This window comes from Lichenostomus cassidix, chromosome 2, assembly GCF_008360975.1.
Source record: "Lichenostomus cassidix isolate B80296 chromosome 2, HeHo_3.0, whole genome shotgun sequence".
Lineage (NCBI taxonomy): Eukaryota > Metazoa > Chordata > Aves > Passeriformes > Meliphagidae > Lichenostomus > Lichenostomus cassidix.
In genome coordinates this window covers 105,354,775-105,373,662 of record NC_139482.1, presented here as the reverse complement: position 1 = coordinate 105,373,662, position 18,888 = coordinate 105,354,775, and the positions used below count along the sequence as shown (strand labels likewise).

At 40.2% G+C, this 18,888-nt stretch overlaps 1 protein-coding gene across 1 annotated transcript in view; it reads left to right on the top strand.

The window, feature by feature from the left end:
- The window catches only part of OSBPL1A (oxysterol binding protein like 1A), a 76,641-nt gene that overhangs the window by 47,894 nt on the left and 9,859 nt on the right, over window positions 1–18,888 (top strand). Inside the window, exons 17-24 of the mRNA XM_085052706.1 lie at window positions 6,414–6,570; window positions 11,529–11,604; window positions 13,123–13,257; window positions 15,835–15,932; window positions 16,620–16,802; window positions 17,291–17,398; window positions 17,490–17,579; window positions 17,822–17,948. Coding sequence (XP_084908832.1) covers window positions 6,414–6,570; window positions 11,529–11,604; window positions 13,123–13,257; window positions 15,835–15,932; window positions 16,620–16,802; window positions 17,291–17,398; window positions 17,490–17,579; window positions 17,822–17,948 — 974 coding nt within the window. The remainder of the gene's footprint in view (window positions 1–6,413; window positions 6,571–11,528; window positions 11,605–13,122; window positions 13,258–15,834; window positions 15,933–16,619; window positions 16,803–17,290; window positions 17,399–17,489; window positions 17,580–17,821; window positions 17,949–18,888) is intronic.

The following is an 18,888-nucleotide window of genomic DNA, read 5'->3' as shown; positions in this document are numbered from 1 at the left end:
TGCATTTGTATAGAGAGACTGTACATAGTGCAGTTCAGTAGTAGCTCTGACTGGATGATCCAGCAGCACACACCTGTCTACAACTATGAAGGATCTGGAAAAGCTTGAGGGTGAACGTACTCTAACTGTAGCAGACAATTGGATTGTGATGGCAAACTTCAGTAGCAAGTATGGGGTTACTTTTTTCTGTGAACTGAACTGTCTGATGCTTCTGACAGATGAGAAAAGCAGTGTTCCCAGACTCCTTGATAGGTGTTCTGCAGTGAGAAACTTAAGCAGTGAAAAAACAGGCAAAGGAAGTCTATGCCCAGGAACACAGTGAATCAACTTTGTGAAGCAGACTTCGTTGTTTGGCACAGTAGCAAATTTATAAAGCCTTCAAGGAGAATAGATTAAGGAACACTAGGAGCAGGTTCTTCATCCAGAACCAAAGGAACAATTCTGCTGAAAGGCCTCAGGCTCTTTTGATTGTCAACAAAGCAGAAAATAGTTCTTTATCTGATGCTGTTGGAATGTAGTCTCTCCAGCTGGGCTTGGTTTGTGCATATGAGAGAGCAAAAGAGCTGCTAGTCAACACATCTCATAACTGACCCAATCTCTAAGTACTTTTGAATGAAAGTGCCAAAGCCACCTCTCTTGTCAGAGGTGGTGGTTTTGTCCTTGGAAGCAACAAACAAATTGCATCTAGTGGATTTGTAAAATTGTGAAACTTGCTGAGTGCATATATATGCAAACATACATAAAAAAACCCCTCACATGATTACATGATTCCTTTCTGCTTTTGGAGAAGTTATTTGACATAATTCAACCTAATTGCATTTTAAATAATTTTCTGGGACAGACTCACTTTCTTGGCTGTCCGTCAATTTAATCTGACTGATGTTAGATTCTCTTCTCTAGGTTGTTCACATTTAGTGCTTTGCAGAGATTAGAGTCCTTTCTGTTTCTGAAGGGCATGGCGATGGGGAAGTGGCTAGAAAAAGGGAAATGTGACGTATTTTCCTGACAGCTGGATGCATATTATTACTTTCACTTTAAGCATAAAAGGAATTAGTTTTTTGTTGGTATGGTTTGAGGAGAGGGTTTTTTATTCATCTCTGGGATCCTGGTAAAGCTTTCTAGCCTTCTTGCTTTTCTGCTGTGTCCAGGGAGTCTCAGCTAGAAGGCTTCTTGTCTCTGTATGACCAGAATACAGTGAGAGCAGAGAATTTGGGGATATTTGATACTGGCTCAAAGTTTGGGAATGTGGGTCTTCTTTCTGAGGCTCATGAGAGGGGAGGTATGATCATAAATTTTTCATAATTTAGAGCAGTGCCTAGGCCTGATCATCAGAAGTTAAAATTTTTTTCCTCTGGAAATCTAAATTTCTGCAACTGTCTTCAAAGCTTTTGTTTAACCTGATTTGCAAACTGATAACATTTAAGCTAAATTGTATTGATTTTGGACAAATAACCATATTAATGAATTATATTTCTAGGCTGTATAGGAGATTGAGTGTATTTTAACAGGGTGATATAACAAGTTATAACGTCTGTCAGTAGGAAAATGCCACTACTTGGAGTATTTTTTTTCTATCAGGATGCCATCTTTTTCTGCTTGCAGTTCTATGAATTTTTAAATTCCTGCTGTAGGAGTGAGTTTAGAAGTGAGAGTGTTGCATAAGTAGGCTTGTACTTTGAGCTGAAGAATTGTTAGTTTTGACTTGACAGGTTGAAAGAAGATGCCACTGCTCCTTTTTTGTTTTGTTTTTTAAAAAGAATTTTGTCTGTATATAAGACATTTCTTGTTTACTCTAAACAGAAGTATCACTAATGGTACAATTCAGAGCAATTTTCAAGCAGGTTTTTCAGGAAGAGGTGTATCAAAAAGCATGTATTCACTGCAGCAGCTACTTGTCCCCATTTGCCATGCTCTGGTTCGCGTTGTAGAGCAATCCAATTGCTCCTGAATGAAGCTGAATCAGAAGATACAGTCCAGTTCCTATTGGACACTCAGTCCATGGCAGCAGAGTAGAGCAGATCTGAAGAGAACACCACTAGAAATGTATCTGGTTCGACTGTCAAGTCCTCAGCACCATCTGTTCCACTTGCAAATCTGCTCCAGCCGAGCCACGCTACCTGCTAGTGTTGGCACAGACTGAATTGTTCACTGTAAAGTCTGTGGTGTGTGGTTCTGTTTGTAGAAATTGTGGCCAGAGTTACAGAAATACCCTCTTTCTTTTCCAAAACTGGGGTCAGGAAAATGTTTGCAATGTGGTAAGATAACTTAGTGAAGTTGGAGTTTATTTTCCAAAATCTCATCTTTATGTAAGTGATATGGTGTTGTCAGTACTTTTTGACTTGCAGTAGTTCCTAAATCCCAGCAATGAGAGAGATATTAAAGGAAGAACCTACAGAAAAATGCAAGTTGTTTGTGTTACCAAAGCATGGTATCCAGTGTTAAGAAGAGCAAAGTTAAGGGTGTTAATAATCTGAACTCTGATAGCCATAGGTCAGTTAACAGTGCTTCCCAGTGTGCTGATCCACTCATCATGGGAGTGGTGGAAATGTGTAATTAAACTCGATACCACACAGAGTGCTGCAGCTCTCACTTTCAGGATTGAATGCTTAACATGTGTCAAACTCTTCTATGTTTAAAGCAGGGTGGGGTGGAGCAGGAGGGCGCTGGGGAAGGGAAGAAGCACTGAACAAATAGCAAATTTCAAAAAGACCAATGCCATCTAGAGAGCTGGAGAAGTTACTAGCTTTGATTAATACAGACCTGGGAAGTATATAGAAATGGAATACAAATGCAGAGTCCATCCACATTGTTGAAAAGTGGCTAAACAGGGCAAGAATAAAAGGATAATGGTACTTGATTTTTGCCTTGCAGATAAGATTCCATTCTCATATGCAATTTGGCACCCTATTTGGGAAGAGTTTAGATCTGCCTCTATTTTTCTCTTTAAACAGCTTTTATCTGAGAGGTGGGGTTTTTTTCTGCAAACAGGATTTTTGTGTGTGTTGAGAGGGTTATTGATGATTTTGCATAGATGAAATCTTGCAGCAAAAGCAGTTATTTAGCTACAGGGACATTTAAATACACTGAAGCTAACCTGTCATAATACAGCTTCTGCTGGTATCTACCACTGCTGGGTGCTGTGTTTATAAATAACACGCCTAAATGATACAAGAAGTAACAGACTACATTGCTTTTGCTTGCCTCCTGGTTTGTCTGCAGTTATCAGATCACTTAAAAGTAAAAATGGTACAAAAAGCCTCTTCTTTCTTGCCCTTCCTTCCATGTTTAGCGTAGTTTGTCAAGTGGCTTTTTTTTGAATGTGTACCAAAAATACTTTGCAGCCTCTGTGAGAACACTGCTGCCTATATATATATATATAACTTCTTGCCTTGAATAGAGTTAAAAGAATGAATTCAGGTGTCTCAGGGGGATGGGAAGCACCTGGTCAGAATTGAAACCCAACAGCGCCCATGGTTAAACGCTGTCTTTCTCAGATTTATTTATTAATCAAAAACATTGGCCAAACTTTTCTATCTGCATCTGAAGACTTACCAGTTGTTGCAATAGGAAATGAGGTCCTTTGAGTTCAGTTTCTGTCTTTGCTTCTGCTGTTTCCCCTTTCTCCCCCTCTCTTGTAGAATGTAGCTGCTGTTTGTACTGTTAATTTTTCAGGTTTCAGGAGCTGGAGAGCTTCCTAATCAGCTTGGTCTTGTCTCAGAGATCACTTTAAAATTTTGGCTTCTGAACAGGGACTCTTATTCCTTCTCCCTCCTCCTCAGCCCACAACCCGTTAAGTTCAATAAAAAAACCCTCATTTTTTCCTAGTCATCTGTTTGACAGCTGCTCTGTAGAAACTTGTGAATATAAATCTTTTTTTGCAGTGACGGGGGAGTATGCAAATCTTAATTCAGAAAAGAGTTCGCTGCAAGTGCACAGGGAAAAGCTCAGTTTGAGTTGCCTGCTGATCTGTGCTCACAATACAATACTAGGCTTATTCACTGTAACACCTTAACAATCTCTCAAGGCTTACTAAGTTCATTCGGTTAAAGGAGGTAGCCGAGGTTCAGGGATTGGAGACCGAGTTCTTTGACTACAGCTGCTGTTGACATACTTTCTCAATTTCTCAGGAAAATGGGTGAGGTTTCTCTAGAGAGCAATTTCTTACAACAGTTGTGCTTCATTCTTGTACTGTTTCTTATTGTGTAGCATTGTCATGTTGCATTAGGTAAGGTACATGCCCTGGAGAAGGCTGTCTGGCCAGTGACTACAGCTCTGGAGAGGTTTGCAGGTGCAGAGCTCAGTCCAGCAGAATCGTCTCTGGGCACTAAGGCCAGCATGAGGAGAACTGAACGTGTGTGGTATTTAAAAATCCTTGTTGTACTGAGAAGCATATCCATGAGCAATGGGCTGTTCTGGTGACACCTGTTCTTTCCTTTCTGCCTCTGGAGTCCTAAGTCTTGCAGAAGCTCTGAGGGAATTTGCACATCATGACTCTTGGCTGAAAGCAAGACAGTCCTGGATGGTACGAGAGATGAAAGGACCCTACAGGAGCCAGAATTCTTTATGTTACTGGGTTGGCTTCATGTTCTTCTAGTCATCATAACTGTCAGCACAGTTGAGCAGCTCTTTCAAAGGAGAGATGGAATACATACCTGAAGGGGATTTATAACTTGTTGTGTGATCAGGTAGCTGAGGCCCAAGTTGTGTTACACTCCTAAAGTGTCTTTTCCTGTACAATATTTGGATATGCAAGAAAACTGTGTTTTCCTGGCTACCTGGGCTTAGGATCTCTGGACAAATCTGTATTTTATGTAACAGACTCGTCCCAAGTGAAAATGCTTTTCCTTACCCTACTTGTTATATATAGTACCCACCAAACTAATGCTTTGATATGTTATATCATAATTTGGCACAGAACTAGACTGACAAATTTGGGGAAAATTGTGAGAAGATTCTCTGGAGTGCCAGTCCACTTTTTTAACATATCCTCAGCACCAGCTGGCAGTTCTTTTCATTCCCTAGCAACTGTCTTAATTTCAGTATCGTCTTGATGAGGATAGGCATAGATGTTTTAAATGAAAGATCTTCATGCTTCTAGATCTCTAGAAAGGATGAAGACATTTTGACACAGCCCATCCATTCATCGGGATTTATCCTGTTTCTGACCCTTCTGTAATCTGAATGTGGTAGAAAGTTCTCTTGTCGCTATATACATACGTGTGTGTGTGTGTGTATATATACACACACCCATCAGCAAAGCAATATACAATTTACATGTTCTGGAGAAGCTACTGGCATAGATTTTTAAAGAGAAAAAAGAAAGCACCTGGCAGTAGACAGCTGTGAGTGAAATATTCTTTTAGATGGGCTGCTTCTTCAGCAGGTTTTGATTACTGGTTTTGAATTAGAACGAGTGTGTGAGAGAATGGCTGATTTTGCAATTATTTCTCTGGGATTTTGCAGCCAAGAGCAATAGCATATGCTGGAAAAAGTACATGGCAGGAATAGTGTCTACAATAGTTTGGGTCTACTTTTTTCAGAAGTAGTGAGGCTTGCATTAAGCTGTTTACCATTCAGTGTGATACCTGGTTTCTGCTAAAGGATTTTTCAAATCAGAAAGATGTTGGTGTCTTGAGCTTTTACATCACTTCCTGAAACTTGCAATTGGATAATCCTTTGACAATCTTTTCAGGTTTGAAAGAAAACCTAACACAAAAAATACAGCCTTTGCCACGAAATTTTTACTTTCTGGTTGGGGACAAGACTGTCTGTTCTTCAGAGCTGGACAAGCTGTGTCTGACTAAAACACTGGCTGGAAAGAAGGTGTTGGTGTTGTGTTTAGTTTCAGATGTGATGTGGATTGTCCTATTGAACTGGCTTCCACAGTACGAAGTTTATCTTGTTGATTGGTGAGTTTATCATCTAGACTTTGCTGGAACTTACGTGGTTCCTGTTAGCTGTATGATACATCCTCCAGTTCGTTGATACTTGTTCAGTGAGTTGGGAAATGAAGGTTGGTGAGCAGCACTGAGTGCCTTAAGAATTTAGACCTAACTGAAGGAGTCATTACTCAAGGTACCTGTTTGTTTGGTAGGGTACTGGCATCTATATGGCACTGGCACTTGTCCTTAGCAAGGTCTAATAGCTTCAGTTTAATAAAAATGCCAGATTTTGGCTCAGTTTGATAGAGGATTTTTAATGTATTGTGGTCTTGCTTTATTGTGCAGTTTCTTTCTATCTAGATGCTGGGCTGCAGCAGTCTCTGGCACTACTAGTTACTTACCAAATGGATGCTGTCATCAGGACACAGCAGCCTACTTAGGTTTCAGTTTTGTACAAGGAGGGGAGATCTGTTAGTGACTGAAGTCTAGCACAGGCAGTACATTCATTAACATGCACCTGCTCTTTTGCAGATTCGGAATCTGAAAAATCATTAAGTGGGTTTGAAACAACAGCAGCCTACTCATTAGAGGACGGCATGGATTCAAAAGATACAATACCTTCAAGCATGTCTGAAGAAAAGGTGTGTGGCAGTGGGGAGTCGCTGTCAAATGGAATAAAAAAACACAGGTAGGATGTTGTCCATTCTTGAAGCTTTATAATATGCATTAATGATAAGAGACCACAGGAATCTCTGAAAAGCTAACAGAAAACTTTGAAAACTTTGTTAGGGATGATTGACAAGTAATTGGTTGTGCTGTGGTTTTATAAAGAATGTTTTTCCAAGGCTCATGTGCTTCCTTGCATCTTGGTTTTTGATGATCCAATCTGAATAAGTAAAAACAAAATATAATGTGCTGTTTAAAAATGGACACACTTGTTTTTTATTAGATCTTATTGAAATCCATGTGGATTTTAATTCCTTCATGTATCTTTAATGACCTATACCTCCTATTGCCTCTTTAATTTCGAGTCATTTGATCCTTCTGTTGGTATCAGGAATGAATGAAAAATATTGCTAGCCTGGCATCAGAAACTCAAATGTGAACAAAGGGAGTCTTATTCTAAAAGTCTCATCCATGTTTTATGTGCTTATTTTGTGTTGTCAAATGATCTATTTTTGTTTGTTTCCTTGCCGATAAAGGAGGACAATAGGTCTGGAGTTAATGAGATGTAACAGACACCACTATTCTCCAGTTTCAGTGAAAGGGCAATATAACATTTGTGCTACAGATAAAGCCAGACTTCAGCATGTTTAAAAGAGACTGTTTGACTATGTTGGAAGTGTTTTGATGTGCAGGATGATGATGGGGACACCAGATTTCTGTAGAAACAGGAAACTAATATTTAATTTTACAGACGAAAGCAAGATAGGCTTTAATTACTTGGTATCTTAAATAGTTAAATTGCAGTAACTGTTGAAGTGAGTGGGAGCGTCAGACCTGATGTTTCAAGGGTCAACCTGTGCATGTCTCATACTAGGCAAAGACTAAGGCAGATGACGGCTTGGGTGGAGTAATGGGTGTTTTGGGGAGATAACATAAAGCAGCTGACTAAGCATGTTGCTTTGCTCTTGTGGTGTTAGCAAGATGGTATTTATGGCCTTGGCTAAGTGCCTTCCCTAATTAGAGCAGGAAGTTCAGGAGTGGGGGAAAAAGCAGTAGGTAAAGGTCGACATCTGAATTGCCTTCACTGCCCTGGAAACAATGAGGAGAAAGGATGGAGTTCATAATCAACATGAAAATGATGGTGCGCGTTGACTTGCATTGTCTTGAGGAGTTTTAACGGGAATTGATCTTCTGTTTACTATAAAAAAAGTTAGTGGGCAAGTTCTCATGATGCTGTACTGTGCTGTCAGAACTGCAGGGAGGAGCACTTCAGATCTCCTGATTTTATAAAGAGTTATGAAGAGTAGTAAACAAATATGCCTGCATCAGGTGTTTTCTCTGAGCTGTGTGTTTTTTAGTAGTAAAGAGTGCACAGGATGTTGGAGTAAAATGAGTGCATAAATCAGCTAATAATTTACTGCTAAAGAAAAGTGGAAAGTTTTTTGAATATGTTTTGCATTTGGATCAGAAAGTACGGCCATATTTTATGTGATTGAATGGCTATAGAATATATGGCTGTATTTTACAGGATTAAATGAGCATAACAACATCATAGGTTGAGCTGTAATGTTAGGCTTTTTTACCAGGCACTTCAGTGTCACACTGGGAGTTGTCCCCAAATACATTGATGCAAACTTTTTCTCCCTAGAAGCTCAGACAATTGAAACTTTACCTCCAAGAGAACCTTCTCAAGGGACGGAAGACAGGTGGTATATTTAGCTCTTTTCTGATGCTGTTGGTAGTAGCAATGTTTGGCCTAGTACAGCATCTGTTTCATGTGACTTCAGAACTCTGTTACCTGCCTAGAGCTGCTGGCTCCAATTTGTACCTCTTTTTGTCCAGGGCTAGTTCTAACAACATGCATGTGGCCGTATAGGCACTGTCAGTGATGCCATCTGTGTTCTTTTGAGAGCGAAAACTGTAACTTCTTGATGCTACATGAAGTGAGGGGTTCACAATGTTTTGACAGCACTTAATTCCATCCTTACACCGTTGGATTTGCTTGTAGCTTTTTTAAACTTCCATTTGTGTTAACCACATGGAAAGAAGTCACTTAGAAAATAGACCAGATTAATTTATTTTCCTTAAAATCCTGATACCTTCAGATCAGTAAAGTTGCCTTTAGGTTGCATATGAGAGTACCTAACACTGCTTAACTCAGTATAAATATTTCCTGTCTTCATACAGAAAACCTGACTTCTAATCTGCACCTCAAATATTACTTGAGTGGTTGCTGGTTTTCCACACAGACGTAGAAGTCAGTTTTTGCTTGGCGGGGGGAGCATACATGCTTTGAGTTTGGAAATGTAGGAATAAATCTGTTGGTTCCAAGGAATTAAAAGTGTTGGGAAGTACATATGCAGATAGATGAAGCCAATACCACGTATAATCTGCTGGTTTATTCTGGTTTTATTCTGTTTTTTTTTTTAATGTCGTTTGCATCAGACTGATTGTTCACAGAGTGTTTTGAGTGTAGACTTAACTTTTGTTACAATTCTTGGAAGAGGATTTGAGAGATAGAACAGTACAGTGAATAATCTGGAAGCATTCATATCACTTTTTTTTACAGGAAATTTTAATTTGAGCCAAACTCAAAAAAAAAAAAAGGGGGGGGCAAAAAAAACCCAAACCACCCCTCAAAAAATTGCAAACAAACTGCCAAAAACTCCATTGCACAAGTGTTCTGTAATAAGTGCCAACATTTTATATCCATTTGTCAATGCTATTTCCCTGTTACTGCTGGGTTTTGTGGTCAGCTTTCCTTTTGGTCCCTGCATTGGGGGCCTTTCAGAATGCAAGCATGTTGGTGCTCAACTTCATAGGAGCCAGGAGGTTGTTTGTTCAGGCTGGCATGAAGAGCAAGCTATACATGCCTTTTTCACTCCATCTGTCTCCTTCCCCACACAATTCCTGTAGTAGTTGATCTGTAATAGCTAATGCTTTGGACAAGTGTTTTCATTAATGTAAAGGATCCTAATTATATCTCATCTTTCTACTGCACAGAAATTCCAGCAGATGTTTTTTGTCACTTAAAGCTAAAATTAACTTCCTGAGTTGTTTTTAAAATTGACATCTGGAAGGAAATTTTTGCATTCAAAACCCTTTTGTTTAATCACAGGGAGTATGTCAAGGTTAGTAGGCCTCAAGTCTTGGCTGCCTGTAATTTTTCCATATGTCCTTACTTGTCCCTGGGATTTTCTTTGGTAGCTTTAAACTGCTTTGTTTTTTCAGTATATGTATGTGTGTTCAAGGGAGGAGAGAACTGACTCCCATAGCAGGTTTGACTGATACAGGCAACAAATACAGATGAGTGGCTGAAACTGAATTCCAAGTTTTAGGGGATTGAACAAAAGGGCAGGTTAACTTTAATGAAAATGTAAGTTTTAGTATGTAAAGAAAGCAATCCTTGTGTATACTTCAGCAAACTAAGGTTTAATGTTTTTAACATGCAGAAGGGCTTGCTTAAACACCAGTATCCACTCTGCTGACTGCCTGCATTAAAGAATACACAGGAAAAACAAGTAAACAGTACAAGTGAAGACAAGACTGAGTAGTTGGTGGACACTGTCCTCTCCTGGACATTTGTATCAAAGCATCTACAGAAATATTTTATAATTAATATTATTCAGGGTGATCTGTTTGACAAAACGTTTTTGTCTCAGTGAAAAGTTGGAGTAGGGAGTGAGTGACAATATGTTGGTTCTCCTACCCACTCATCCTCTGCCGGGGAGCTGAGTAAAACAAGTCAGTGTTGGCCTTGTAGCTACTTGCTAACACAATAGTTTGCTACCATGAGTTCAGACATATGACTGGGGTTTTGATGGGATGGGGTTTGTTTTATTTTAAGGAACATTTTATGGTTTTGTTCTTTCTGAAGACTGAAGCATCAGCCCTGGTAAAGGTTTCAGTGGCAGGTAAGCAGAGGAGGTAGCACAGCAAGTAGGGCTACTGAAACAAACAATTCAGCCTGAGTATTTTTTTTTTCTCTTGGCAGTGCTTCTGTTAATCAGAAAAGTGGAAGGTACAGCCTGTTCACACTCTCTAAAAAAGATTGCTTTAGCTACCTTGAGCAGAGTCAAGACAGCCTTGGTTAGGAGGGCAGCACAATCATTTAGAGTTAACTAAACTTTGAAACTTCAGTAGTTCATGCAGTTTGAGTGAGCTCTAGGTAATTTTTATCTACTGATAAGAACAGAAAAATTGTGAATTTTGCTCATTGGCAATGGCTTCATGATCCAAAAGTGAATTTTAGTATTGTGGACAAAGGACTTGACCAATATTTATGCCTTTCTAGAAATAAATTGGATTAACAGTTAAGCTGGTCAGTAGCTGTAACAAAGCTGAACAAACTCTGTGCCCGATTTCCCATAAGGCTGAGAAACACACACTGTGTTCTCGGCCTAAATGTTGGTCCTTGAAAATATGCTTATGACTTGTTTCAGCATATGTCAGCCCCCTGTAGAACAGGCTGCTCTGTTTTCTCTTCTTAAATGAAGCTGCTTTTTTCTGTTGTTTCTGAGGGCTGATTTTAATATAGGCCATAAATGTTGTGGCCCTTCATTGTCAGTATAAAGGTGACTAGCAAAAAAAACCCCAAAACAACCCCATTGTTTAACCCTCAGATCTGTTCAGATGTAGTGAACATACTTATATATCTATTCAGATTTAACTTCTATTTTTTCACAAAGATACAACTCAATATCTTAATGGTGCCATTCTGAAAGCACTGTTGTGATGACTGCTATAGACATTCTCTTCCCCTGGTGTTATGCAAAATTAGTTATATGGATTTTGGAGAAATTCATGTTTCTGTGCAGGTAAAACAGTTTAAGTGCTTCAAAGTAGCACAGTCATTCTCCCTGGGTTTTTAATTTTAAAATCAGGAAACTGTTTCATGAATGAGCATTTGCGATTCTTCGTCATGGTTAGTATTGGAAAACTTTTCTTACTTCTGCTTTTTTCCCCTCTTCCTTTCTACAGAACAAGCTTGCCATCTCCGATGTTTTCCAGAAATGACTTCAGTATCTGGAGTATCTTAAGAAAATGCATTGGCATGGTAAGTAATCAGAAAGCTATGATAAAAAATGTGGAGTGGTTGTTTTATTTGAGGCCCAAATGAAAACTTGTTTGGGAGAAGATGTCTTTTGTGTTTGTTTATGGAGTTGGTTTGTTTGTTTTACTTTATTTTTAATTTGCTGCTTATACTTTATTTGCTCTCACAACTTGAGAAGGCAAGACTTGGTCAGAGCAATATTCTTTCAGTATAAGCATCTTCTCTTGACTTTAACCCTCTAAGTACTTTGTGGTAGCAATTTTTTTTTGACTGTGAAAAAACCAAAAAAACCCAACCACTTTCATTTTGCTCTTCTCCCTTCCCCTTAGTATCTGAGTCTTCCCTCTTCCCTGGTGTTACTGACCAGACGGTGGCCAGATCAGAGTTAGCTGGTTGGCACCTAATCAACTTCCAGCTAAGTGTGAATTGAGAATAGTTCTTCTCTCTATTAGATCCTACAGTGGGCTGAAAATACGTGCTTTTGACAAACCTCTATCAGTCTCTAGCAGTAGTCTTCAGAAGGGAAGGTCTGTGGTTTTAGTTGCTGTTGTTTTCTCCTCCTCGGTATAGTTGGGAGCAGCACCAGACAATGAGGTGTGGAAATGCTGGGGAATGCTTCTCCCAAGTTGTTGTGAAGTGTCTGAGGCTTCTCACAGTGGGTTTAGTGGAAAAGTGTTATAAAATACAAAGAACAGATTGAAAGCCTGTCTTGCATAAGGCGTGTGTGGGGAAAAGGGGGTCTTAATTCTGCTTTACAGCAATTGCTGCACAGAAGTTGTAATTGTGGGGAACAGCAGAACTTGTAATGAATTGTACCAAAGCGTCTGCCAAGGCTCCTGGTGTCAGGTGCTGCTGTTATGGCTGAGGATGGTGCTGTTTGCCGCACACTTGGCCAGCAGTCATACTTTCACCCTTTTAATTTGCTGCTGCAGGCAGTTTAAACCACTGCTGTGTTATGCATGCAGAGGGCATGCTTTTTAAAAATGGGGAGAGAACAAAGAGTATCCAAACGGTAGGGCTTCCTTCAAATTTTTATTCCTATTACAAAACCCCTTTTTTCCTCAGAATATAGAATCCCTGTTTTTACTCTTGTACCACCATGTTTCCCTGTTTTCTCATTCTCCTCCCACCCCCGCTTGCCCACCTGCCTCCAAAAAAAGATAATGTTTAAGTAATTAGATGGTCTGTATCTATTTAAGGAATAATAAATAACTTAATTTTTAAAAGGCTCCTTAATATTTCATTCCATTGTTTCATCTCACCTGAATGTGTTCATTGATAGGAAGTTTGTTTGATGTTTGGTTTTCTTTTTGTTTTAAAAGTAGCCTCAACACCAGCACAGCTCTGCTTATTGAGCTTATAAGCGTTTTGTCCTTTCAGTATTAGCAGAGCCAGGTCAAGCACATTGCATTAGCACTAAGAGCATAATTTATTTTTGTAATAAGCCAATTACACTTGGGTTACTGCAGGTCAGTGTATCTAATCATTCAACTTTTAACACAAATTTCATTTGTGCACCAGGAGCTGTCGAAGATCACAATGCCGGTTATATTCAACGAGCCACTGAGCTTCCTACAGCGGCTCACGGAGTACATGGAGCACACATATCTCATCCACAAAGCCAGCTCGCTTTCCAGCACAACCGAGCGAATGCAGGTACGTTGGTTTTCCTAGTTTATGTGAGCTCATGGTGAATGTCATGGAATCCTTTTTCTTTGGGTCTCATTGTAAGAGAAACTCCTGTAATTTGCTGCATGTTGGGTTCCCTTATTCATTATCCAGTTTTGTTTATTGTCCTGGTTTCAGCAGGGATGGAGCTCATTTTCTTCCTATTACAGTGCTATATTTTGGATTTAGAATGAAAATAATGTTGGTAGCACACAGATGTTTTAGTTGTGCCTAACCTGTGTTTGCAGTAAGTTAAAGACTCTGCTCCTTGTGCCACCCCACCTGTGAGGAGACTGGGGGGCACAAGAAGCTGGGATGGGGACAGAGCTGGGACAGCTGACCCCAGCTTCCAGAGGGATATTCCATACCATATGGTGTTGTGTTCAGTACGTAAACCAAGCAGGAAGCTGTCTGAGGGCTGCTGCTCAGGAACTGATGGGGCATCAGTTGGTGGGTGGTGAGCCATTGTGCTGTGCATTACTTGTTTTGATGGTTGCCATTACTTTATCATTATTATTTTCCCTTGCTTTTCTGCCCTATTAAACTGCCTTTTTCTCAACCCACTGATCACACCTATTTTATCCCCCCAGTCTATCCCCCGTCCCATTTGGGTTGGAGGAGGGGGATGAGTGAGGAGATGTATGGTGTTTATCCTGCTGGCTTAAACCACAACGATCTTTTATGGCAACCCACAAGGAGCAGAGCATGAAGGGTTGAGATAACAACAGATCTGACCAGAGCATAATAAATAAAATTCACTATAAGTATTTATGATATTAGTTTGATAGTCTCTGGTCACAATGTTGATATATTTGCTCTCAGAGCTGCTGTGAATATTCTCAGAATTGTGTTATGCAACATCTGACTTACTGTATATGTTCCCTGCTGCCTGTTTATCTCCTCTGGGGGTTGGGTTAAGGTTAGCATTTTGTTGTACTTTGTAACACTGTCTTATGATATGATATGATAGAATTCCTGGTGGTGTGTCTGAGCTGGTATTTCCACTCAGCATTGCCATCATTGCCATACTTTGAGAGCCATCTATAGGAAACTATTCATAGTTACACTTTTTGCCTTTTCTAATCAGAGAGCAAATCCACAGGGGAAATACCTTCTTCCACCATCCCCTTCTTCTCCAGACTAATTAGCTCTTGAGAATTTCAAATAGCATCAGGATATTCAAATCTGCTTGTTCATTTTGCTGCATCTCCTGAATGTGTCTCAGGTCTTTTTTTCAGTAAAACGGCAGTTTATGGATATCACCCAGAGATCTGCCCCAAGGCTGGATAGTTATGAGTGGCCGGGTGTGTGGGATAGTATGGGCAAGTACTAGGATAGTGGGCATCTCCAACATTTTGGAATTTCACTCCTAAGCAAGTCCAGAATCCTGAAAAATTAATAAAACGTTTGGAAAAATTATGCTGTCACCCTGGCAATTCGAGAGTGACAGAAATCACTGCAAGGTGCTGGGGCTTGGCCCCAGTTCAACACCATTCAGTACCCTCAAGGGGAAGAGAAGTTCTCTGGATCTGACAGCAAAATAAAAGACACTGGAGCTACTCCAACTCCTGTGACTGGCACTGCTGCTGAGCCAAAGAGCCGACCCTGAGCTGTGAGATACACCAAAACATTTTGGCTGTCATCCGGGTGAACACATCACCAGCCTGCTCCAATGTTGGGGTAATAGCAGGGCCAGTAGGTAGGATCCCTTTCTACGACAGGGAGCAGTGACAGAGTGATTGGAAAAGTGACACAAGTCACTGTGGAGGTGACTCATGTCAGGTGTGAAGGAAAGATATTCCTTCCAGGCAGATGTTTTATGTCACCCAGACAAGTGGACACCTTGGAGAAAGGTGTCAGTACCTGGGGGAAATAGCCCTGCTGGAGGTGATTTATGATGACCTGGACAACAAGCAATTATCCAGAGATGCACATTAAGTCAGGTGCATGTGACCCATGTGGTGGAAGTCTGTCTGGAACCAGGACTGTCATGGTTTAAGCCAGCAGGCAGCTTCAATACCAGACAGCTACTTACCCTAATCCTCCCCACCTCCTCCATGGGATGGGGGATAGAACTGTGCAGAGGTGGGGAGGAAATAATCATTTGAATGTACAAAACAAGTGATGCACAGTGTAGTCACTCACTGCCCACTGACCAATGCCCAGGCAGTTTCCAAGCAGCAGCAGCGCCCAGCCCCAGCTTTCCCCCAAAGTTACATACTGAGCATGATGTCATATGGCATGGAATAACCCCTTGATCAATGTGTCAGCTCTCCTTGCTGTGTCCCCTCACACCTTCTTATTCCCCCCCAGCCTGGTGGGGCGGTACAAGAAACTGAAAAGGCCTTGGCTTTGTTGCTAAACATTGCTTAGCAACAACTAAAACATCAGTGAGTTACCAGCATTATTCTCATTCTAAATCCAAAACAGCACTACACCAACTACTAGGAAGAAAACTCACTCTATCCCAGCAGAAACCAGGACATTTGTCTAGGGAAATATTTTGGTATTCTGTGACACCATGGCTGCTGTTTATTAACTGTGTGCTCTTACTTTTCTGAACAGTGTGTTGCTGCATTTGCTGTGTCTGCTGTAGCCTCGCAGTGGGAACGTACAGGAAAGCCATTCAACCCATTGCTTGGAGAGACCTATGAATTGATCAGGTAATGAACAGGAGCTGCACTGGAGGGTGATATTCAGTGTAAGAGATCTTTCATTAGGTTTGTCAGGTGGCTTGCAGACTGCACTTCAGCTCATAAGCTTCCAGCCATTCTCCTAGCAGCTGCTGCAGGTGCTTGCAATGCGTGTTGGTGTTCACCAATGCACCTTTCAGCGAAGGGAAACTGCTTAACTTTTAAATTCAGAACAGGCAAATGAAATTTGCCAGGTTTAAAAGCAAGTTTTATTTGCAATTTTTTTTCGCCCGAAACCTTATGAATGAAGAATGTGCATGGTACATAAGGAAGGTGTACAGGACTGTTCAGAGTACCTAATGAGCAACATGAGTCTATTTCTGTAGCTGCACCTAAGGCAGATTTTTCTTTCAGCTAATGTTTTGGCCTGTGTTTAAGTGAAATCTGAGAAAAAAATCAGTATCAAAAGTAACTATATTTACTCATCGGATCTGGTTGTTCTTGTTTCTTTTCTGTATCAAGTCCTTAGTTATTTAAAATGAGGATGTTCTATGTTTTAGTTCATCTTTCAGTTTAGCCTAGGCTTTTACCTAAGTCTTGCGTTGAGTACAGCAACTATGCATGAGTCCAACTATCCCTTTCACCTCAGGAAAAACTACTGCAGTTTCACTACACTTGATACATAGATACATGGTTTTGGTTATCTTTATTTTGCAGAGATGATCTTGGATTTAGACTTCTCTCAGAGCAAGTTAGCCATCACCCACCAATCAGTGCTTTCTATGCTGAAGGTTTAAATAATGATTTTGTGTTTCATGGATCAATTTATCCTAAACTCAAATTCTGGGGCAAGAGTGTGGAAGCAGAACCAAAAGGAACGATGACTTTGGAGCTTCTTGAGTAAGTTGACCAGTAATAACTGAACAGGCACAGTGCCTCATCCTTGATGATTAGTGTGCATTAAAGTCTCACGGCTTAGGAATGGACGTGTCCAACACCCACAGCCCCGAGTCTGATGGCAGATCACTTTGTGGGGAGGAGGGGGTGGGAAGATGAAAGGCACTGCCATTGTTTCCCCATACATGCTGCTAATAGCACCAGTGAGGACCTGGCCCTGTATGTTGTGCAAGTGCCTGGATATCAGTCCTGCTAAAGCCAGCATGCCTGAGTCCTGTTGGATTTCATCGTGTCTTTTCATGCTAACAGTGACTGCACTGAGGTGACTGTTTTAAGGAATTGATAAAATCAGTAGCAATGAATTTCTTGGGTTTACTGATTTATTGCCAGGTCCATTTCAAGACTTGGAACTATTGATAGATGGTGGCTTGTTGAATGAGTGACATCCAGTACAAAGATACAGTATTTCAATTTTTATTCCCCTCATTTAGGCATAATGAAGCCTACACATGGACAAATCCTACATGCTGTGTGCATAACATTATTGTGGGCAAACTTTGGATTGAGCAGTATGGAAACGTGGAAATAACTAACCATAAGTAAGTTAAAAGTCCGAGTGCTTTCATTTCCTGCAAGTTTGAAAAGGAAAAGCATTTGGAAGTAATTAGTGCTTTCTTGTTCTGCCTTTAGAACTGGTGAGAAATGTGTACTAAGCTTCAAGCCCTGCGGCCTCTTTGGGAAGGAGTTGCACAAAGTTGAAGGCTACATTCAGGACAAAAGGTAACAGCTTAATTCTAAATGGGGAACAAATGCCTGCCCTTGTTTCTTTGGGGAGCTGTAGAACTGAATGCCTTTAACAGAGTCTGTCAAGGGCATGAACCTGCAACAGCAGGGTTATGAATTCTGCAATACCAAGGAGTTTTAAAGTTGCCCTCAAAAGTTCTTCTTTCGCATATTTTTGTCTGAAATGGTGAAATAAATCTCTTTAAGCTCCTTTGTAAACTTAGTCTTTTTTTTGACAGCAAAAAGAAGCTTTGTGCGTTGTATGGGAAGTGGACTGAGTGTTTGTACAGTGTTGACCCAGCTACATTCGAAGCTTACAAGAAAAATGACAAGAAAAATACAGAAGAGAAGAAAAGCAGTAAACAGGTATTTAATCATGGAAAGAAGTGGGATCTCAAAAGATAAGACAGCTAAATATTTTAGTAGCATTTAAGAGCATTAAGATTTCCTTCCCTTATCTTCTCTTTCGTAGTAGGATACAAAACTGATTGGATGAGTACCAATATTAAGGGATAAAATGGTTTTTTTTCTCTTGGATTTGTATTCAAACCTCCCAAAACTTGGTGTGGTCTAAATACTGTCTAGTTCACTGCCTGCCTCTTCCTCCCAAGTTCCATGGAGGAAATAACATATCCATTAGTTGGACCATTTCTGATCATATATGATAACATGTATATTCTAGCGGGAGGTTTTTGATTCTTAGAGGCAGGACAGATTAGTTACTTTACTTGATAGAATATCATATTTTCCAGCTTTTACACAGAACTTTTTATTGATTTCTATTAAATTTTCACAACTGTAGAACTGCTGGCATTTTTAAATTTTTTCTTCACAATTGATTTTTTTTTCTTTTGTGAAAAAACCTCGTTCATAATTCTTCCAAATTTCTGGTCAGCTGTAAGCCTTTTGTTTAGGCTGAGTGGTGACAACATAGAGCTTGATGAAGAACAGTCACTCACATAGTAGCTTAAAACAGAGATTGTTCCCCTTTGGTGACTGCAGTCAGATTTTTTTTGTTTGAGTGTTGATAGTTTTTGAAGAAACTTAGGAAGAAAAGAGATGGAAAACTCTGAAAGCAGTTGTGCCCGTGCAGGTTCAGATTGTTGCTGTAGCTGAGGTTGCTCCAGTGCTTGTCATCAGGAGAGTAGTAAAGCATTGGGGATTGCTGCTTCTCTGGGAGTCTGATCCAGAGAGCTCTAGGGAGAAGGAACAAAAACACACCCTGTGTCTTTGTTTAACTATATGTTTGCATTTTCCAGCAATGCTCAAGATGATAATTGTTTTCACTTTGAAGTAGAGCATCCTG